The 23,941-nt window shown below is 46.1% G+C and overlaps 2 protein-coding genes across 2 annotated transcripts in view; both read right to left on the bottom strand.

Annotated features, from left to right (window-relative positions):
* Positions 1–23,941, bottom strand: part of smc1a (structural maintenance of chromosomes 1A) — a 128,579-nt gene that overhangs the window by 9,600 nt on the left and 95,038 nt on the right. The window lies entirely within an intron of this gene.
* znf385a (zinc finger protein 385A) overlaps positions 1–23,941 on the bottom strand; it is a 46,132-nt gene that overhangs the window by 19,024 nt on the left and 3,167 nt on the right. Inside the window, exons 2-3 of the mRNA XM_037479676.2 lie at positions 4,752–4,903; positions 390–500 (exon numbers count right to left, since the gene is read on the bottom strand). Coding sequence (XP_037335573.2) covers positions 390–500; positions 4,752–4,903 — 263 coding nt within the window. The remainder of the gene's footprint in view (positions 1–389; positions 501–4,751; positions 4,904–23,941) is intronic.

Genomic DNA, 23,941 nt, shown 5'->3' with positions numbered 1-23,941 from the left:
TAAACTACACCGCAGGATTGAGTGAAATCAAGTCTAAACATATTAAAGATCTTACTCAAGTTTTGTCAACATTGAAAGAGAAGATCTCTTTAAAATCGCAGGCTAACATCCTATTTCTCTCTCGGCTTTGTGCTGCAGTGATTATGGCCTCTAACTCCAATCCTTCTTAAAATAAATTAAATTCCAACAAGGTCGCAACTGCCAAAACACAGCCCAAACAAACTCAGAGTCAATACCTTCTCTCCGGAGAGCAAACGGGACAGAGATCCTTCAAAAATACTCACACAAAAAGGTGTCTACAGGCGTATGAACAGCATGAGGAGGCATATTTATTGCCACTTGGAGAATGCACACATCACGAGAGATGGATTCATTCTGTATTTCTGTACCTCTGAGTTGAAGCGGATCTGGCAAACGTTACAGGAGATGACTGGCCGCTTGGTCTTCACCACTGGAACCCCAAAAGTGTGGTTAATCACAGCCTTCTGCACCGGGTCCATCTGACAGGAAGAAAGAACAAAGGATGAGACAAAGAAAGAGAGCCATCTGTGAGCTATAATTCATACTCTTTTACTGCCGTCCTGAGCTCCAGGCGTCTCGGTGGTAAGAAAGTCAACGGGTCCGTCCGTGCCCTTTACCTCCGACGGCGAGCCCCCAGCGCTTTTTGCCCAAGAGACTCGATTTGAAAGTCAAACTGACTGCGTGGATGAAGTGGGTATTTATAGTGTCAACGCAATGTTTGCTGTAGGTCTGTGTATTGACCAGGTTGTGGTTCATTCTGTTCCTGTGTCACTGCCCATCATCTACATTGTTCTGAGCACCTCGCGTACGTCTAACTTACTCTGCAAGGGGTCAGCGACTAAGCTGCCCACTCAAACGCTTTCCCGGACACTAGAGACCCTGCTTGTGTGGATCTGAAAGGGCTTCGTTCTAATTATGTATCCGTTTGAAGCTGCATTTAGCTGGTGATCATCGTTAATTGGCCCTTGCATTAGTCTGGAGTTCCACCACAAACAATTGTCTGGCACTACTTCTACAGCTGGAGAAGCCCAAACGTTTAACGTTCAAGAGGATGGGGCAGTGTAAAATGAACAAAGGTTCCGTCCCCGAAGAACACAATGGATATGCCGCTTTGTGTTTTGAATTCATAACTCACTCCGCGAATGTTCCAGACAGTCCTCCAAGTCTGATGCAAGCCTGTTGGTTTGGAGAGAGCTACAGACTGGCTCATCTGTATGTGCAATTAGGTGAACGTCAAACTGTCTCTGAAGCTATCGTGCACCTAGAACCATAGTCCCACCTAAAAAGCCGCACGACTCGGAAGGGAAGGAGAAGAAAAGAGCGGCTAAAATGAACATTGTTTTACACTCAAGCACCCTCCATTTAGAATCCTGCACGTTGCATGTTACTCAACGACTCCAAGGAAACAGGGTAAACAGAGAATGAAAAGGGGGAGGAGGCCCGAGGCATTTAGCTGGGTGACATGACGAGACAGAAACACACCATGTGGGGGACTGGAAGAGGAAGATGGATTAGTACAGAGAGAGAGAGAGAGGGAGGAATGCGAAATATCCCAGAAATAGAGGGCGAAAAAGAGGCCTAGGCCGGATATCATTGCACATTCTTATCTAATTTGGCTTTCTCTCCCGTAGTCCACGTTCCATGAATCCCTCTATTTCTGGTCCCAGAAGCAGCCTAAAGTGGCCTCGCTGCTGTGAATTCAGAGGGATCGAAAGGGACGGGCACGCTGAGCAGTGGCATCGGTGGATGAATACAACTTGAGGAACTGCATGAATGACCTCAGCTGCTTTGCAAGAGGCAGCCCGAAGAGAGCAAAAGTAAACTCGGCTTTTTTTCCTCTCTAAATTCCTGCCCAATGTTATCCCCAACTCCCACATGGCAAGCAAACATGACATGAAAAAAAAGGGTTATGTACACTGTACATTACAGTGACCGATGAAGTTTAATAAGGCCTCGGTGGTGTCATTTTTACACGTAAATCATGAGCTTCTCCCCATCCAGTCCTACAGAGCTCTGTGTGTGGGACCACTGTGACCCATCCAGTATATTCAGCTGTTAAAAACAACGCCCAGCTGCCAATAAGCCTTTTTGGAGGAGAGCTCACTTGGCCTCGACCCATTACTTCTCCAGAAACAGGACCTCATGAAATAGGAGCTGAGCCTTGTGATGTAACTGAAGGGGGATTTTCAAAAACTCAATCAAGTGGGCTTGAGCAATTTTGAGAAAATCCCCAAATGTCTTTTAACTTGGCAGTGTTTTCTGCATCAGTAGTTAGTGATTTAAATCTGTTTAATGCATTTAATCTGCCCAGTAAAAAAAAAAATGTTTAAGCTGTTTGAATGTGGTGAAATGGATGTTAGCGAATCACACAGTTCATTGACTTAAGTGTCACTCAGCGCTCGCATCCAGCGCTCCACGGGGCCTGAAGACCTCAACTCCTTAAAGCCTTTTGTTTACACAGAGTGTCTTCTGATGAGGAACAGACCAAAGAGCAACCAAGCCTCCCTCAACTCACCGCACAACAACATGCACATGAACTCATCACATCCTCATATTTTTACAGGCTTTTTCTTCAACTCTCACTTCACTGCCGTGTTTATTTTTCAGTCCATCCTCCTTTCTTCGTATCTGTTTGCCGTCTTCTGTGTGTTTGATCTGCTGTCAGCGTACAACATATTTGGAAGGATCGAATTCCAGCAATGAGGAATCACGCTCCTCTGCGACTCTCAGTGGGACCGCTCTGGCACTCGCACAAACGTCTGCACTGTGCCAGATAAGAACACCCTTTGAGACTCAGAAGTTCTACAGTACTTTTTAAGTTGTGTCCAGATTAGGACGCGGCTAAAAAAAAGAACTCCAGCAAGCATTTAGGGACTCACCTTCGTCTCCTCTGTGTCTGACGCAGCTGGGAGCTGCATTGGTCCTCCTGTGTGTCTGCTGCTGGCCAAGGTGTGTGTTTGAGCCTCAGCATGTGTACGATTAAGAGCACGTGTTGCACCTTCCTCACTCATTCAGCCCGCCGGTTGCTTGTCAAAACTGAATACGGACTAACTTACAAAGAAGAAGAAAAAAAAAAAAGTCACCTTTTCCTCATAATGCCAGCTAGAATTTCTTTGTTTTTTGCCCTTTTGGCACACTCTGCTCGTCTGTAGAATTCTGACAGAGAGTGCTGTGAGGGTTTCTTCTCAAATCTATGCCTTATTCTCTTTTTTCAACATCACGTAACAAGTGCGTGTCCCCTTTGATCGGATTCCTTCTCCTCTCCTCTCTCAGCTGCTTTCTCTCTTTCTGTCTTACGCTTCCCTATAGTGCACATGCCTCAGTTTGCTTTTCAGTTTTCTCCTCCCCCTCCCTTGCTTGCTTACAGTCTCTCTCTCTCGCTCTCTCTCTCTCTGTCTGCCCCCCCCCCCCCCCCTCGCCTCCTCCACCCAACCGGCCCTTTCTTCATGCATACTGGATCTGTCCAGATGTAGCCAAGATGGGGTGACCCACCCTCCTCCTGCTCGACTCCCCCTCTCTTCACACCATTCACCAAATGTCATCATCCGCCTCTAGAGCTTTCGTCCGCCCCATCAACCCCCAACCAAACCACACATGACTTCACCCGCACACCCACAAACACACACTGCTCCTCTGGTTTCAAGGTACACATGATGCCTTACAGCCAGACATTGGTGCACAGAAGAGCTGATGAAGCCCTAAAACGAACATTGTGTGCGGGCCGATACGCAGAGGTCAGACTGCCTCTCAAGCCTCTCCTGTGGCCCCATCTCCTGGCCACAGGGCAGTAAAACTCCACTACCGACTCGCAGTCATCAGCACCAGCAGCTATTAATATTCACAGCATCCCTGTGGACTTTCAGATATAGCTAACGTTCTGATAGGGAGCAGAGGGATGTTACAGAATGAGGGAGGGAGAGACGTTCACAGGGAGAAGAGCAGGAGAGACTGATTTCAAGAGTGGAAACCGAGTGCCGGAGTAATTTCAGTATCTATATTAATCCATGTCTACTGGGTACGCTGCAGTTTTAACATCAGTGCGAATTCTTCCACTCATGTCATGGGCCCATGGAGGGCTATTAGAAATGACTGTATCGTTAAAATGTGTTTAACAGGGTCTGGACTCCTGTAACTATCCCAATATTATACGTAGTGAAAGCCCTTGCCAGTTATTTCCAATTAGTAATAGTGGATTGCTGTCGCACCTTCGCTAACCGCAGCCCAGAAATACAAGATTACACATGCAGGGAATAAAAGACCAGCTGCAAGAATAGCACTGCCTCACATGCAGTACATGCCAAGTTCACTGTTTTTAACATATTGCTGACACGAAATGTGTTCGTTCCCCGATCGAGTCTGAAGGAACGGGCGGCGCGTTATGCTGAGTCGGTGGAATGCAAAGTGTCTCTATGGTCTAATCTCAATGTTAAGATGTTAGTCGGGGCCCGGGGAAACAGGAAGATCCCTCTCCTTTGAAACGAATACCACATCAAACGAACTGCGTGGTTTGAAGTACACAGCTGTCGGGATGAACTGCTCTTTCATTCTGTGCTTTGAATTAAGCAAGTGTTTTCATGAAATAATTCAGTTTTAGGAATACACTGATTTGCTGTCTTATACAGCAGACATGTGTAATGTCAGCCTCAGCATTACCAGCTGACATTACCCTGCATCACAGGTGTTTTCCAAAGTTTAAAAAAGTGTATTTCTGTGTCGCCATCAACTCTCACCGTGTTGAAGCTGTGGAAGAGGCTCATGCTGTGCGGAGGAGGGGTGGTATCCATGGGGAATTGCAGGAAGTGTTTCATGTCCAAGTGGGGCTGGATCATGGTGGGGGTCCGCAAGAACGTGGGCACTGCCGGCCCGGCCCGGTTTATGCCTCCTGCACACAAAGACAGTGGTGGATTAATTATCACATGCTGTCATGTGTAAAACCGTATTAAAACAGCATCCATAAAACATCATTTAAATAGACGGATAGAGATAATTAAATGAATTGGACAGCTTATTGCAGCTTACAACATGTTTCCTAGAGTCTGCCACGGAATTTGAGAAACAACAATCGGCCGTACTTGCCCCGCAGAGCAACCATTTCTTTGTATACAAAGCAAAACTATGCGGGACCCCGAGTGGAACATGTGGTCTCTAAACTGAGAGAAAAAGCAGCATTTGGGCAGTCAAGGACATCGGAATGAGTGCTGTTGACACACATTATGTTTTTTCCTAACAACTTAGCCAAGACTGGAGCGCCAAAGTGCAGCAGCCCTGCACTGTGTACCAGCGCTGTGATACTGAAGGGGGTATCTGGGCTTTGTAAAATTTACATCAACGAAGCATTTCATTATTCTAAAACCGTCACATCAAATGTAGCAGGAATGCCACAGCGGCTGAAGGGATTTCTCTTATCCACCTGCCTCTCTCCTTTCCTCTCCTCTCCAGGGAGACATCTGCAGCTTGATGATAATGAGTTTCATCTCAGCGTGTGTTGCTTTATGTCATCCTGCCCCGTGCACTAGAGTTGGATTACTTAGTGATCTCCAAATATGGAGTGAATGAATCATGGACTCTGATCCCCCCCCCCCCCGCCCCCCTACTCACATCTTATTCATGCTCCGGGCTTCGACTGCACGCTGTTTGAGCAGGTTTTCACAAGAGTTTAAAAACCTCAGTCACCGCAAGGGTATCCTACCATCTGCATGCACACACACACACAAACAGCCGCGCCGCAATGTCAGTGTTTAATTCTCCCACCAAAGCACGCAGGGATGTTCGAATAATACACGGCTATTCTCGTCATTGCTCCAATCTGCCTTCCCTCGCTCTCTTCCTTATCCCTCCTCGTCTCCTCTTTAACCTCTGTCAAGGATGATAGTGATGGGGCCCACACAGCAAAACTCAGCCTCACCAAGCTCTTAGATTAAGCCTCTTAATATCCGCAACTGGATTTCTGTGGCTTTCAAATTCCCTCGAGACTTAAAGCTTTGCCGTTCTCCTTTTTTGGGATCGCTCTAAGCCACTCTCTGGCTCCATTACTTGCCGTTTCTCGCGCTGCTTCCTGCGCCAACTCGTTTCTACCTGCTTCCACACTTGTCACATGGTGACATGAGCATTATTTGAACGCCACTGCATTTTCACCGAGCTTTATGTCCGCTGAATTGGATCGGAGATAACAATATGACTTCTGCAAAGAGCAATGTGGTGTAAGCAGATCTGTGCGTTTTTGGATTAGAGAGAGTAAAAGAGATTGACTTTGTCAGACTATGAGAAAGTGCTGACTCAGCTGAGTCCCAGCTGCCTTCCGCGAGGTGAAGAGTGTTGCATTATCACCTCGAGTCGGGCCTTACATTTTTATCCACTGAACAAATGAACAAACATTTTAGAAACGAAGAAAACAATGCTCACAAGCACAACCTCTTCTTAACTAACAAGTGCCACATGATTTTCCAGCTGTTGGATTGTACTCTTCTCTCAGTCTTTGAGTGTTGCTCGGAATGTATAATCACAAAAAGAAATTCAGAATTGCAAGCATCCTGTTTCAAAAGGCGTTTTTTTTAAGCTGGCCTCCTCCAAAAATGCTGTTTGGTGTAATGAGGGAGGACAGGAGTTACTCTGGCGGCTCTCTCCTCCTCTACCTCTATGACTGATGAAGGCAGCTCCTCCTCTGGGGCTGTACCACTAACAACATGACTAATACACTTCCTTTTGACTGCATTTATCATGGCACTGTACCACATGTTGATACATGGCCATTGTTTGTTTCTTTGGCCCTTTGTGCAGGTTTTGTTTGGAAGGAGTGCCTCTGTTGAACAGTTGTAATGTTTGCAGCTCCCCAGCGAGTCTGCACTTAAACAGGAAGACTGATGCTGGCACTGGGTCAGCCGGCCTCTGGCAGGCACACAGGCAGAGAGCGCGGCAGACCAGAACACAACCAGCCGCTGCAGCAGCACCAGGAGCTGAGATCTGAGGCGGTGAATGGAGCGGGTGACCAGAGAGAGAGAGAGAGAGAGACAGAGAGAGAGGAGTGGTCGACCTTGGATCAAAGACACAATCTGTCCCATCAGGGACACTGTGTTCGCGTGTGTATGTGTGTGTGTGTGTGCGTTTGGAGGCATAAATCAGAGTATGACTGCTTTTTTTTTCTTCCCAGTGAATAATGACCCCATTAATTTAAACCTCTCTTTGGGGACCTTCCCAGACTGTATTTCAAACAAATTGCTGTATAGAGCATGACTTTGCCCGTGTGACCGTGTGCATATGTGTGGTGGAGCAGTGTGCGTGAGTGCATGTATGCAAGTGGTCCCACCGAAACACAATCTTGCATTTGAGCCAGAGCTAAAATGGTGATGAGCTGAAAGTGTTTTGTAGTAATAAAACTGTCCAAGTTCACACTATTGCTACCGTGCACAGCTGTAACACTACGGCTCAAAAACACTGCACTTTGCCTCAAATGTGACAATTTCTCTCCTCTAATATAATTGTAAATCAAATTTACTGTCTGTAAATCTGTTTATCGCTGATTGAAACAATTACAAATGTGTATTTTCTGTCACATAGAAATGAGCTGCTACATGGCCGTGTCTTTGCTCTAATCTCTCGGGTCTCCTGTACCTGATCTTAGACAGAATAGTCAACCACAAGCCCTAATGCTCACCCAAAATCGCCAAAACCCCTTTCTTATTCACTTGGTGTTAATTTAAAGATATCTATTTTAGTTTAGGGGGGTTTTAATTCATTTTCTCTTTTAAAAGTCCATAAAGAGAGCATAAGAGACGTGTTAACGCGTTTCAGGGATAATAGAACGGTAAGAAAGAAAGACAACGGCCAAACAAGCTTTCTGCAGGTGGAGGCAGAGGGGAGAGAACTAGCGATGAAAAGTGGGAGGAGAAGGCAGTCAAAAGATCCAAAGCGGGGACTTATTCTCCTATTTAGAATAATTTGTCAGCCTGCATGGTCCTGATGAATCTGCTATTGGCCACATCACCGTCCCCAATTGGATGAATATGTAAAGAATATGCACATGCATTTAAATGAGTACTTTCTGCATGTGTTTGGGTTTGAACAAATGTATAAAAGTAACACACCCTGCATATGCAATAATTATCATCAAAAAACTATAAAGCTGTTCTTTCAATGCTCTTACAGGGTTGTGTTCTCTTCAGTGTCTGATTCTGAAACTGAAGCCGGTAGAGGAAAAGTCTCCATTGGGTGATTTTCTTGTTTACGATGCAGAACAAAAAGCTGTTCCTTGAATCTAGGCTAAGAGAATCTTTTCATGTCTTGAGATTATCTAACAGGCTGTGTAGGTTGTGCCACACTGCGTTCAGACTCCTTTCCCATGAGCATTGGGTGCATTCAGGGGAGAAGAATGGCACCAGGGTACTTGGCACCGGGCACGCCGGACAGGCACAGATGTGCCAGGATTGTTGGCAGCGGAGGCAGAGAGGACGAGGAGGAGGAGGGGGTGGAGGAGGTGGAGGAGGAGGAGGAGGAGGAGGGGGTAACAGGCAGGCAGCCAACTTGCTTTTGGGCCGGGCCGTGAAGCAGGCACCTGTCCTCCACATGCCCAGAGCGCAGGGTGACATCAGCTGCAGTGCAGCCGATGTGTTCGCGATGGGAATATTACGGAGGGAAGATTGAACACATTTGATTAGAAAGGATCTGACTAAGATAAGCATAATAAAATGAAAACCAAGATATATTTTATGCCCAGCTCAAAGTTTTGATGATAATCTGTGCAGTGTTCATAATTCACTTTATGGACTGAGTTTCCGCAGTGCGTTGAGATTGAGATAAAAGCTGGCTTTAAACTTCAAGAAGGCCTGACCTCGGCTTATGCATCCATTATTGAGGGAACTCTGAATCAGTGAGTTGATTTAAAGAGCCCTCGGAGTGCACAGGGACCTTCTTCAACATCCCCCCCCCGCCCCCCCAACCCCAACATAGCCTCCCTCATCACCTCTTTTCCATGCACCTTAACCACTGAGGAAGAGCCTTCCTGTAACCTACACTTCATTAGTATTACCGTTTTTCGGTCAGTCAAAGCTGTCAGACTTCTCTGTTATGTCTCTGCTGGTCTTCTGTTTCTTATGGGTTGTACTGTGTGACCAACGACTGGCCATCTGTCTGTCTGTCTGTCTGCATTTCTCCAACCATCTCTCTCTCTCTCTCTCTCTCTCTCTCTCTCTATTCGGTCTCATTCGCTCCTCGTCTCCCTCATGATCAGCCCAGTGTGCATTTCGCACTGAACACAGCTGTGCCCGGGCCTACAGGAATAGCCAATTTATTTCAGCGGTTGCAGCAGCATTTTGGGCACAGGGTACAAGAGGGAAACCCAGGAATGGAAATGTGGTCATTCCGTATTCCCTACCGGCTTTTGGGCTCAGCAGGACTGTGTGCCTCCCTTTCACTTCGGCACAAGGGCAATCAACGGGATCACAAGCACAACCAAAGGCCCTGCACAAAAGGAAAATCAGTCACACACCTACACTCACACACGCGCACGGATTCCCAAAAGACTTAATTCACTTTTTCTCAAACACTTGCACCTCAATGCATCCACTTTTCCACACACAGGGGATTATCCAGCCAGGCCAATAAAAGGCAACATTCCTCAGACGGGGATCTCTGCTTTCACGCCGGTCTCCGCCGATACACACTCGCTCACGTTCATCCCGAGCGGCCTTGTGCCTCACCTGTCACCTCAAGGTCCTGCAGAACAGAACAATATGCAGGTCACAAGCCCTGAGGCTTTGTCGTCAGCTGCTCACCCTTCCTGTATGGTCCCTTTGCAGACAGCTGCGGCAGCAGCGGCCTCCCACCAGATAGCTGCCTCTGCCCCTGCTAGGAGTGAATTATCATCTGACGGCCTCTGACTCACAGGAAACGAGGTGCTTCACCGGAGAAAAAGCACCGAGTACAACAAGGCAACCATAGAGTCGAGAGCATAAGGTACAGATCCATGCAAAAAGAGCCAAAACCTGATGTAAGTGTGAGTCGTAGTGTCCACAAGAGTGTGCTGGTGAGACACCCACCCCCCCCCCCCCTCACTGTAAACATCACACGAATCACTTTCCGAAGCTGAAACTTCTCCGCTTGCTTCAAATGCCAATGGGCTTCTCTGTCTTCATTCATGTAGCATGTCAGGTATGTGCGTGTCAGTAGGTGTGTGAGTGTATGCCAGGGAGTGTAAAAAGGTTATGAAAGCTTGGTTACCGTGAAGTAGAACAGCAGTCGCGGCTTAAGAGTTGGGCACACTGCTGGTTATTAGTCAGAACATGTCTTGGCCCTTGAACCAAATATGCACTGCAGTGAAATTTGTGAACACGCTCACAAAAATGCAAATGACCATGTACTGTAAAGTGCTTTTCCAGTTTCTGGATGTATTTGTGTCAGTGTGGCCCAACTGCACAGGCAACATGTTTGTGTTGGTCTACGTGTTTCTGCATCAGTGGGAGGGTCTTAAACTTTCCCCTGTAATTGTAGGTCCTTTAGCATCAACCCAACCTACCAATTTGGAGAACAATTTTAAAAATGTTATTTCACTCTACGGTACAAGAAAAGTTTGGCTGGTGTTTTAAAGCGGCAACACAAATCAGGTATATTAAAGCCCCACGCACATATAAATATACATCTTAAGGTGTAAGAAGAACAACCCAGTGTTCGTTATCCCCAATTGCTCCACATCACATCCCCACAGCAGAAACTCAATCTATTGCCCGTTGCCATCTGATCAGGGTACTCAGTTCCAAACAGGTCCATTTCACAAACAGCCTCTCCTCCAAAGAATATTGCATACAACAAACCAGACGTGCAGGGGCTTTTGTTATACACACTACACAGGTAAGACAAGGTAAACTTCCTGTCTATTCCAAAAAGGAAGTATTGTGCGTAATGACAGAGTGGATGAGGAGGTAATAACACCCTAAGGAGATAATGTGACAGTGGTAGGCCTCCGAAAAGCCCCCCCAAAAGATCCTAACTTGATCTCTGCTAAGTAGCTGCATCAAGGCTGGGAGGATTTAATTGCCAGTCGGTCTTTTGGAAGACGCAGAGAAGCTGCCGTGAGATTTCAAGAGCGACGAAGAGAAGGGTGAAGACCACCTGCCTCTAAGGCCCACCCCTGCCTTACCGTATCAGCCATCCACTCCACAATAGACTGTGTCCAGAATGCAGACCAGGGACACTGCGCGTGTTTGAGCTACAGAAGCAGAGGCACCATTTTAATCCTTCAGATTAAATCGCCTCGTGGCATCTAGTCTGGTAGCGAATTACCTTTCGGCGGCTGTCGGGCTTTTGTTCCTTGTGAGGTGATGACGTGTGTGCAGGTAGAAACACAAACGCAGAGACAAGCACATACAGGCACAGAGACCTAGTGGAGTGAGCTCTCCTCATTCATGCCGCTAGATTTCGCAGCGCTGTGATCAGCAGAGACAAATCCTGTGACTGGTTTCCTCTTTCTGTTTTACAATGAATCCTTATCATCCATCCATCCATCCAAGGAGAGTGGATGTGGGCTGGTGAAACAATGCAGCTCTATTCACTCACACACACGACTGATCTACTGTAGGACTCTGGGTCCACCTTAAATCCGTGACAGCTCTGATAATGATGGTACTTTGGGAGAGTGGACGTGTGCTGGGCTTCTTGTTACAACTTGCACCGGCCCATTCAGGACAGGATTTATCGACTTAATGAAATATGTCTAAATTGGCCTCAGACTCATCACATTCCAATGTGATATTTATCTCCGTGGCACCTGACGTGATAAAACCTTAACATGTAGATTGCACGACAACGATTTTGCACTGCAAGGCTCAACTAGTGTGCAGCCTGTGTGTGTGTGTGTGTGTGTGTGTGTGTGTTGTGACGAAGAGTGTTTGTGCCGTTTTGAGGTCAGTAATGACAGACAAATAGCTGTCAAGGCTAATGGGAGGGGACAGCCAGGGATGATGGGTACACAGAGAACAGCGCAGCTCAACACAGTACGGCTGTGGAGAAAAGGCATACAGCGCTGTTACAGTGTTCACACAGTGAGGGTCACATGACAGCAGAAAGCAAACACACACACACACACCTGTGTGGGCACTCACAGTCATTCTCTAACCCTATTTTATGTAACCTTAAATCTAATACAAACCTGGGCCTTAAAAGGAATTATCCTACAATAAAATACGACTCTCTTGTATAAATACTCAGTGCCTGAAGGTTTGAGAGGTAGCCCTGAAAAGATTGCAGCTTTCTTTTTTACGAGACGACCGCGGCTATAGGAGGAAGGAAAATGGATCTTGATGTGTTGCTGAGTGATATGAGACGTTTCTATGGACATTGGATACTCTTTGCTGTGACTCACTGTTTGACTACATTGTAGTTGGTGTGAATTTAAGCCGACAATATAAGCCGGCATCCTTGGCAAAGGAGTATTTCACATGAAAATTTGTCTACACACAAACAACAAAATATATATTCATATATATACATAAGTGTTGATGTTTTTTCTTGTAGTAACGATTAAGCAAATTATTTCATTAACCACTTCAACTCCTTGTCCCCTGTCTTCCTTTAAACTATAGCTGTTTTTTCTCTTTCTTTCTCAAGTTTCAATCTTTTCACATATTTTCTTTTGTAGGGGTGTGTAAGATGATCACAGAATCGCCCAGTGGAGATGTGTCTGAATTCCTCTGGCTTGAGGCAATGTCTGAGTCACTGATGGATGGGCTGCTGGATAAGGAGGAACTAAAGCATTGCTTTGTTGTGTTTGCTCAAAGACAGTGATCCATTGCAGCGTAGGGGCATCAGACTCACGGCACTGGTAGAAAGAAAAGGGGAAATCATTGTCTATATATAAGTGTGCTGCAGCCAGGAGCAAAGGAATACAGAGATGGAGGGAGAAAACCAGAGAGAACGAGAGAGGGAAAAGGACAAGGTGACATTCCTTGCCTGAGAAGGCAGCAGCACACCCTGTAACCTTCTTGCTTCTCTCCACCTGTCCTCTGACGTCCATTGTTATCCTCTCCTACAGCCTGTTCAAATCCACCCCCATCCCCCCCACCCCCAAACCTTCTATTATTTCCCTGTCCTCTCTTTTTCCCTTGTTCAAGGCAGTGGTCACACCCAGGTGAAACAATAGCTTGCAACTTCATTCCCATGCACCTCCCAGAAACCTGTGCCCTCAGGTATGGAATTTTATCACCGGGTCATCAGGCGGATCAACCCAAACATATTTTGGTGGATGCCAACAAAGGCACCAGATTCCCTTTGAGATTACACCCCCTGCGGGAGAGAGAAGAGGAGGAGGCAGGAGTCAGGCAACGGTTTGAAGGTACATTTTATTCACTTTCATTTCTTCAAGGCGGGTAGAGAGCAAAGTGCTATCAGCATAATAGGGTGCTGCTTTCATTTCAGTGTCTATGAATATGGAGCAACCTAAAAAATGCTCATGTCCTCCAACAGGGTACTGACTGTTCATCCCTGGGCCATCCAACCACGGGCCAATCTCTTTAAGTGCCCGGGGGTCTCTTCTGTAATGTCACGATGCATTGGTGTGACCACAAATGACACTTTTAATTTACCATACTAATGTTGTGGTCTACGTAAAGCACACACGTGTGACACTTTTGCTTAAATCACCATCCCTCACCTCACCCTGCAAATACCCTCTGGCGCTGGAGAGGATCTTCTCAGACACAGAGAATTTTTTAATGTAAAACGCTGTGTTGAGATTGTTCGCAGACATATTGTAATTGAGACTTGAGAAGTGAAACACACACAAAGTTCCCCCCCAAAGATGCCAATTCCCCCGGTAAAGCTCATTAAAGGAAAAAGGGAAGCCTCCTTGCACCAGACCTGCAGCTCATTTGTCAAAGTAGAGAGCAGTGTTTTCTCTCTGTTTTCTCTCATACATACACGCTAAGTCAAGAACACGCAGCTATTTCACACAACTTAAAGTTCAGCCGAAGCACATTCAGCATATTTTTCCATCATAGCGGGTTGATGCATTATTCAGTGAGCTCTGGTTGATTCTTGGTGCAATAAATCCGCGCTCTATAGACCCGTGGACGTAAACTTGCACACACACAAACTCGCATTCTGTGGTGTTGATACACGGTGAACTAAAAAGGAAGCGTGAATCCATCACACCACCACGGAGGGACCTTTAACAAAGCGTCCCATGGATGAAAGGCGCTCTGGGCTTCTGATCAGAGGTTCTCCCCTGTGAAGAAAGACGCAGCTGACGCAAACACTGTCCCATGGCCAAACCTAATGTTTATGGAAAAAAAAGTGGTCGAACTGAAGCAGGCCCATCTGGCTTTAGCCGGACATAAGGGAGTCAAAGTGTAATTCCACTAAATTCATATTACAAATAAGTTGACTCAGCCTGTGCATACAGTTGCATTATGTTTTCTGTTTTGCTCTGCAGGGAGTCTGAGATCTCCTTTGGGGTTTGGAGAGAGAAGAGACTGGAGCATGAGTTTGGAAGATATTGTTTCATACCAGGCCGTGAGGGTCTAATTATAGAGTGACTAAGTTGCAATTTGGGAAAAATAGGTTTTGAACTGACAATTAGGAATAAAATCTCAGGATGAGTCTACTACAAACATTTAGTTTCTGATGGTAAATCCTTAAAGTTTGTATGCAGGAATGCAAATGTAGGGGTTTGACCTTATGTAAAACTGTAGATGACCTTGAGCTCTAAATGCAGAATATCAAGAATACAAATTAGCAATGTAGAATATGTGTGCATGTAGGCCTGTGTGGAGGAGGACACTGAGAACAGAGGGAGAAAGATTATGAAAGGTGGACAGGACAGAGTGCTGAGTAGAAATAATCTCTGTTTGTTAGACAGAGCATTCAGGGCAGGCAGCACCCTCATGACATCACCCTGCCCGTTCTCCTCCTCCTCCTCCTCCTCCTCCTCCTCCTCCTCCTCCTCCTCCTTCTCCACTACAATCCATCCCGCACACCAGTCAATATCAATATTTGGTGGCTTAGATTAGTGTAGTTCTCCTGATGATCAGAGAGGAGATTTGCAAACGTAAATGTAAACAGGGGACAAAGGGACGAAGGACCGGGGAGTGTTTCCAGCGAGGAGGAGCGAGGAAGAGTTCAATGCCGTGGCTTAGGTGCTGCACGCGTTTGCAGCCTGGGCCTCATTGTTATTATGATTTATTTTTTAATGAGCAGCGCTGCCCTCCCCTCCACCATACAAAGGCCTGATTGAATCTGGCGTTCCATTAGAATGCTAAAGAGGCCCAGCTTCATCTGTGAGCTGCTGACTGACAGTGGATATCATCTCTGTAATTGCTCGGTATACTCAAGCCAGAGCCAACCAGAGGGAGGGAGGGAGCCTGCAGAGGGAGGGGGCCGTTGAGAAAAGATAGGGAGGGAGGGGGGGGATTAGGATTCCCTTTTTTTTAGGGTGCAGGAACCGAGCTATCTCTGTATATCTCAATTAGGAACAGATAGGAGCTGGGAATAGACTGTTTGAATATATTTTACTAAATTCCATTATTCCATTATTATATCAAAGCGACAACAGTGGTTGTTCCATAACAGAAAGCCTGCATGAATCTGTTCTGAGGGAAATTATATTGCACAGATTTAATTTATCATATTAATGTTGTGGTCTATGTAAAGCACACAAAGCTGTAACAATGCAACATTATTTTTGTGTCATTTGATGTGGGATTTCACTCCCCCCATGTTCTTTAACCCCACACCACCTCTGGATATTTATGTTTTTGCTGTCTTTTCATACTCACTTTACCCCCCCCCCCCTCCCCATTGCTCTTCCTATTATCTCTATTCCTCTTTTTCTTTGTGCCTCTCTCTCTCTCTCTCTCTTCCTGCAGTAAATTGTAATTGTGTGGTTGAGGAGAGCTGCAGAAAAGATGGTTATCCTAACTCCACAAGCCATGCATCCAAAATTAGCCCTCCTCCCTCTCCCTCTCTCCCCCACTCTGTCCTCCTCTGCTCTGTGGTGACAGTGTTACATGCAGCCTTGTGTACTGATATTGGAGGACAGCCCAATGGTACCTTGGCGTGTGTGTTGGGGGGGGGGGGGGGGTTGTGTGCAAAAGGGATGTTCATGTTAGGTGCTCCATGAACAATCCAGATATCATTTGAAGTACAGCACAAAAACTTGTGGGAGAAATTAGTACTCCACATCAGAAATATAGCTATGCAAAAAGAAAAATGATGTCACAAATCCAGTTTGAAATAAATAGTCAGTATTTCTGTAATCAAACAGCGGGATGCTGGCCGTCACCACACCATGGTAAACCTCACCTATCTCATTCCATCGCCAATGAACTTATGGTCCAAACACTGGAGGATTTTCAAGTCTACATCAATTCTAGACTCACGAAAGAAGAACGTAGGTGGTACACACACTACTTCCACATCCCTGCACACACTAGTCCTTCTCTTAACCCCGCAGGCGCCCCCTCCTCCACTAACCCACCATGAAATCTCCCACATTTACATGACATTAACGCTGAGGAGCTTCAATTGGTGCCTGAATAGTTACTGCAGAGATGCAGAGCAGAACAGGAGTTTCATCATTTACATTGTGACGAATGTCCCCATTGTACCAATAAAATGGCCAACATTAATGAGTGTGAGTGAATAAATTCTACATTTGAGTTGAGAATACAGTCAACTCCCCTCATCGGATTGAAATGATCTCCTGTGGTTTCCTGTGTGTTGCTGTGGCATTAGCACGGTAATCATGCAGCATGTTGACTCACAAGTCAGATGGATGTGTTTGTTTGATTGGTGCAGAGCGACACAGCTTTACACACTGACTGACTGCATTTGCTACCTAATCTGAGACTTAATAGCTTTCACCAAACGAGTTTCCATGCGCAATGTTTTACCCTAAATGCTTGCTGGGTCCGTGAGTAAAGTGTTGAGATCTATCACTGTTTCTTTCCCTTACACAAATGCCTTATCCAAATCAATTTAGCTGCGTCGGAGTTTATCACCAGCAATTATTCTTCAAGTCATGTACCCTCTCTCGTCTAATCCGGGACCAAGCCAACTGGACAAGTCAGAGTTTCAGATTCAATGAATATTGATGCGGTGCCTTAAGCCATTAATGTCACGTATTTGTGTATGTTTGTACAAAGTGTCCATGGAAGAGAACAAAGGGGGTGAGCTGCTGGACTGATTAGTATCTGCAATGATGTAAACACCCTCAGGAACAAACATTTCCATTTCTCCCCGGGGTTTTTACCCAGTTGCTAGAATTGAAAATGTGTATTGTGCTTAAATGTCAGGCTCATACCCTATCAAAGGCTGCAAAAGTAGCTCCTGGAGGGATTCTAGATGTGACCATGTCTGTGTTGAGCCTTTGCACCAAAGTTCAATATTTGGTTTGTTTATATCTTTGGCCTTCCCCTTGATTTTCTTATTCCTACATGTAGCCCAAAATAACAAAGGCACTATGGCAGCAACCCTCAGCAATGATGCAGCATTCCGTGTGCATGCTTGTGTCACTGTGCACGTGGACGTACATCCACTCACTGATGCTGTTGTAAAGCCCTGGTGATGCCCGGCCGTGTGCGTCAGCTGCTGCTCCACTGCTGCTAAAAGAGGACAGAGACAGATGCGACGCTGCAGTGACGACGGCAACAAACCGTAGCCCTTCCTGTTCCCGCCCTGCGTGCTGCACATGTCCAACGCCCACCCCCGTTCACTCTCACCTCCCTCCTTCTCTCTGCGTCCTGCTATGAGTCTCAGACTGCGGCAGCCCAGGGCATCCAAGACGGAAAACAATCAGGATTGTTTCTGACGGAAACAGGGGGGTGGTGGGGGGGGGGGGGGGGGGGGGGGGCTCAGTGAGAAGGAGATGTGAAAAGTAAAAGGAATTATTAGTTAGAGTTTTAGAGTAAACCGTTTTTAAAAAAGGTTAGTGGTAACAGCTCTGCTGAGAACTCCTGATGGTGTGTACATTTGTGCGTGAGAGGGTGAGAGAAACGAGGAGGAGGGAAAAAGAAAAGGAGAGGAAAGGGAGCCAGAGAGCACGAGCTGGCTCTGTCATAAAGAGTCTCACCTTGTTCTGCACCATGCACACACACACACACACACACACACACACACACACAGCATCCCAGCTGTCATCCCGCCTTGCTGTCTTTCTCCGTCAGGGAAGGTGCATGCATCATTCATGAGCAGGGACTTATTTGGCTGCGTCATCTAATCACATAACTGTCAATAACTTTTTTTTCACGTTCCCTTTACTCAGGCAGCAGGGCATACTGGATGCCCCTTGATCAATGATACGTGGCCCTATTTCCCCCCCACATAGAGACGACTGCAGAACACCGCTTCAACAGAGTGGTTGAGAACGAACAAGACAAGTTCAAGATTAAGCTAAACTCAAGATTATGTGTCGATAATAAAAATGACAGCTATAGAAAACAATTTAAAAAGTTGAAATACAATACAATAAACTGAACTGGACTGATCATACAGAAGTACTCAATAATAAAGGCGTGAAGGTACCGCAGGTCCTGCCGTCCTGCTGCTGTCCGGCTGCACAACATCAGCTACATCACGTGCAATATAAAGCACACTGTGCAGGAACATTTATTAAGTCACGGTCTGTGTATTGTATACCTCACTTCAGTTGTAGTGGATTCTTGTTTTTAGTCATTTTTATTTTGAATACTGCTTATAATACCGTTGAATCTGCTGGACTGTGTAAGCTATATTTGATCTTATGTCTAAAAATCGTATTCAAAATCAAGATATTAAATAGAAGCAGATGTAAAGGATGTACCGTGAAAGGGTTATTGTCTAAGAACTGCCGCGTCCTGCCCCCCCCGGCGCCCGTTTGGCCCAACCTGTCCTTTTCCCCGAGTGCCTCTGTGTCGCAGCCTGCTGTGTGGCTGCCTGCTGTGAAGGTCACCCTCCCTGCAGCTATGGATTACACAGGCGAGCACAGTCAGGCAGAATACGATATCGCCCTTGAGGGGAGGTCTGAAGGCCCAGACTGGAAGAGACGAACCCTCTGCAACTTCTGGACCCCGTAGGGACCAGCTTGTACGATGACGTAGTTCCCATCAAGTGATGAAAGTTACAAGGGTGGATATAATTATCTTTTCATCTTTTGGTTTATATCCACCCATGGTTCTATATATATATATATATATATATCATTGTGTAGGGGAGAAGAAAAACCGACACCATTGTATTCCGTCCATGAAAAGAAAGAAACCTTCACAGCAGCCTTGATGGGCCTTGATGGGCCAACAACACTACCAGCAGACACGAGAGGGAATCTAATCCTGTAGTTTTCATCAGGTGATATCAAAGAGCCTCCAAAAGAGCCTGAATTCAAAGGGAGGGGATGACACCTCTTATCCTCCAAACTGATGCGATGAGGGTCACTTATTCTTTTGAGTGGGACATGAGCCGTTTGACAACAGCTCTCTCTGGAGTCATGCCACTGTTTGGAGGTCAAGAGAGACAAAACAATATAGGCACGCAGATTTGCACACAGATACACTGGGCAGATCCCCGTCGTCCTTTGCTGGCTCGGATTTCCCTCTGTGACCTTAATTTGTTCTGTCTTGAATACGTGCACCTAGCGGGCAGCTGATGCACCCTTGGGGAACGATTTGACAGTATGTCCGAGTGTGAGGGACATGTGGGTTTGAGCATGTGTGAGAGAAGGGCCGAGGTTGAATGAGATGGAAAGAGGAGGGTGAAGATCGAGACGAAGAAAAACTGTATGTAATTGGGTGTGAGTGTGTGATTCTAAAAGTAAGCGTGCGCCCGTGTTTTCAGCGTGAAGCAGAGGCGACAGAGAGGGGAAAGGACTGTTCGCCGGGCCTCCAATAAGAGCAAAAGAACACTAGCTGTCTCCCTGCCCGCTAATCCTCTAATGAAGATTTGTGGCGACGGTTGGCTGGCGATTATTAACCCTGCACAGAGAAAAAAAAAAGCCATCTTCAGCGCTATTGTAAATACAATCTCCCACATTTAACCAAGCCATCACTGGCGCTAATGAGAGAATTTAGGTCGGAGGCAGAAACACGGCGGTGACGTTGTACACGGTTGTCATACTCCTGATGCCAAGCACTCCCACTACGAGCCCAAGCATCATCAAGATCTGAAGAAACTCAATGGGAAGTAACTCATGTTTGAGCAGCTTTTCTTTGAGGCCAATTACACAGATACCGAATATGCTAATGTTACGGAAATGCTTTTTTCATCCGTCTTCTCTGCCTCTGATTTGTTACATTTCATCAGTGCTCTTTTGAACCACAACACCAGCCATTGTCTGAGATCCAGCTAAGAGATTTGTTGAAGTTGATGGGATTAAACCTGTCCGTGTAGCGCACGGACTGCTGCTGCATTAGGAGACGTTGACCGTGGGGGGGGGGGGGGGGGGGATTGAAAAAAGTTCAGGCAACAATCTCCAAACTTTTTCCATATTTCAAAAGGACAATAATTGCTCCGCTAAGCGTACGTTAAGAACGGAGCTTGAAGGAAACCAGCAATCACAAAACACAACATGTGGTAAAACCTGCAACTCTATACAAACAGCAACATACTGTTGACGGATGAGCTCAGATACCACATTACCGCTATGTCCCTTACAGCCTCCTAATCCACACCTCTGGCACCTCGCTCTTTGGATCCTCCCATTTTCCTCCCCCACTCCCCTCAGGCAGGTGCAGGGAGCTGTGGTGCAGGTCCTGGCAGAGCCCCGTCTCTGGTTTCTCTCTCTCTGTGGGGGGGTAGTGCTGCTTGTTCAGGGAATAACTTGTGTGGGGACAGGTGTGCATACCAGACGCCTGCATTATGCCCTGCGCCACGCAGATCCTATAACTACCTGCTGGCAAGGTTTGCCCAACTCTCATCCAACGCTGAACAAAACCCCATCTACTGGCTGCACACAGTTGCTATCAGTGGAAAAGGTGCCTTCATACCACCAAGCTTGTCTGCATCCATTCAGCCACAGTTTAAACACATTGGGACAGCTCTAGTTGACAGGGGAAGGCGTTAGGGGTGGAGATTTAGGCTATTTTGAGCTGTTCATGTAACATTAAGGATTAAAAGCTAGCTCAAGGCTTCTTGGAAGCAAAGGCTGGTACTACTCAGTTCAGTCTGTGTGCCTGGTAGTAAGGTGAGAGCTGTTTGGATGGATGAGGTCACAGATTGAGATGTCCTTGCGCTATTAAGTAAAGTTCATGCATGACTGTATGGTGACATTTCCAACAGTTTGTCAGATGTACTGCTCAAATTTCCTCTTTGCCTGAGTCCGATGATAGAGACTACGGCTCCATGGATTGCTGATAGACAGAAGCATCTATTCGTCCCCCACGGCTATCTTTCACTGAAAGAATCACACCATGTTTGCTAATTTCCTCTCTGCCTTTGTCCCTTCAAGGCTCTCTGAAGTTGCTCTTCTGTTACACAACTCGCTCTCCCATTCTTAGGTTGCTGCATCAACTTCCTCCTCCGCGTTTAGCTCCCTCCTCTCTACCCGTGTCCTGAATGAATTGACCTTGCTGCATTTCAAGGAGAATTGATTTTTCTTTGGTCTTTGTGGAAACCTATATCTCAACAGCACTCAGAGGAATGTCTTCTTCCTCCCAGAGCTGGATGGAGCAAATTCTCTTTCATGAGGCCACTTTTGACTCCATCCCCCCCCATAGTGTACCCCTCTTCTCTTCTGAGTGAGCATGATTAATGCAACTATCAAGGCCAAGCGTTAGCTTTTGCTGAACCTCTTTATGCTGCGCTGCTGTTTGGGAAATGATTGTTCATGCTCTTCAAAGCTGCTCCTGAATTATCCCACTAATGGATCAATGAAACGGTTAGAATTGTTTTATTTGACGAAACCTCTTATTGCACCAATCTGACATGTACCGTGGTATTCAACTTTGCCATTTTAAGCCAAGTAGCAGATATTTGCATCATAATATCACTGGAAATAATGATGAAGAATGGGTGCTTTGAAGCCCGCGGATATGCTGTTCAGTGCACTTCCACATGTACTGTACATTGCTTGTCTATGGTCTACATCTGAGTAATATTTTAGAATCCCTTATGTCACTGCACAACACCAGAGAGCTGCAGTGTGAAGAATCATCTGCTCCTCTTTCCATCTGGTGACCACAGTGACCGTTGAAGCATACAAAACCTTTTCCAGGCTTTATCTCCCTGGTGCCTTGTGGCCTTAGGATCCCCAGGAAGATTTCAGCCAGGCCGCCGTGGCGAATGCACTAATGTTAAAACCATATTTACAGACAGGTGTATTATTTTGCTTCACGGAGCAACAGCAATGGGCTGCCGGCACGGTTGTGTGTCACATAAACTGTGGGTTTTATATGAGTTTATTCAAGTGTTTCATCATGTACTATATATTCAGTATGTTTTGAGTATGAAAAAAACTCATCGCTAAAAATAAAACCATGTGCCCTCTTGCACCATTTTGGCCTTTACTATTTAGTGCTGGTCTTTGACAGAGGGGCACTGCAGTGAGGCCAATAAAGCAGTGGGAGTCAGAGCAGAACAGACACCTCCACCTCCCTCTGCTCTGCAGTGTTACACACACACTGACGGGCCATACATCCATACACACACACACACACACACACAAACAGATGCACTCAAAGACACAATATGTTGCCTTCCCACCAGTCCAATAACAGGCCTATTCATTAGAGCCTCTTACAGACGGTATTGACAGCCTACTGACACACAGTCACTCCAGCATAAACAAATGGGGCAGCGGAGAAGAAAAGGGGAGGGAGGGGGAGAGACCTGTTATAGTTGGTTTTTGATTGAGGAGTCCTCCACAAACCAGGAGAGTCCAAACACATAGACCAGCATCATATCACTCTCCTTTTGGCTCACAGACACACACACACACACACACACAGAAAGAGTAGGTTCTCCCTTCGAATGAGTGTCACATCCGTTTTGCATCCTGTTTCACTCCTAAAACATGTTGATTATAATTACAATAAATGGAATTGGTCTTTGTCAATGATTGCAGTGCCATGTAGAGGAGCTTTTGAAAGGTGAACTGGGTCAAGTGCACACAGCACACAGAAAAGAATATTGTCCAAAACAACTTAAGCATATTGGGGTGCAAATTGAGTTTTAACTTAAAACATCAAATTTATTGTCTCAGTCTGCTGGATGATTAGCAACATTTAGTCATCATAGGTGTTCATAATATCTCACAAACGTATACATCGTAGTGTTAAGCCATGCTACGTTTTTTTCACCATGTCTAACGACAGAAGTCTTGCGTTTCTGTGGCATTGAAGCATTCCAGTTATACCTTAGATTCTGCAAAAGAAAATCCTAATGGAACTAACTGTGCCATGCATACCAAATATCTGGCTCGCTCATCGAAGAGTTATAATTACTGTGTCACTTTGACATAAACACAGAGCAGAGCAGTCATGGAGAAAATGGGGTGGGGGGAACTGCTGATGTGTTCAAAGACGCATTCTTCTGTGTTTCTTTGCGCTGACCTGTGGAACCAGGTGAGTGTGTGCAGGCTGTTAGAGGGAGGGGGTTGGGTGACGCTCTGAATGGAATGAGCAATAGCTATGCAGACGTTTTAACATATAGAGACAGAGTTCATGAAGACTGATGAGGCCCGGGGTGGGCACACAAAGACAAAGGCAAACAGACAGATAGACTGCATGGCCCTGCACTCAGGAAGTCAGCTCAGACGCGACAGAGGAGACTAACATCCAAACATGAACTGATCATGACTGAGCCTCCCCCCTCAAGAACTTTGAGGTGAAGCTAACAAGGTGGAACGTCCTAGGAAGGCTCGCCCTATCGTCATCATTTTGCGTGATAGTGTCAGTAAGGACCCTTTATATCTAAAAGCAAACTCCATATCCGGAGCTTCCTCCAAGCATCAGTGTGCTGAAAGCGTGTC

The sequence above is a fragment of the Pungitius pungitius genome, chromosome 1, assembly GCF_949316345.1.
Source record: "Pungitius pungitius chromosome 1, fPunPun2.1, whole genome shotgun sequence".
NCBI classification, from domain to species: domain Eukaryota; kingdom Metazoa; phylum Chordata; class Actinopteri; order Perciformes; family Gasterosteidae; genus Pungitius; species Pungitius pungitius.
The sequence above is the reverse complement of the archived record's forward strand: the minus strand, read 5'-3'. Positions and strand labels throughout refer to the sequence as shown.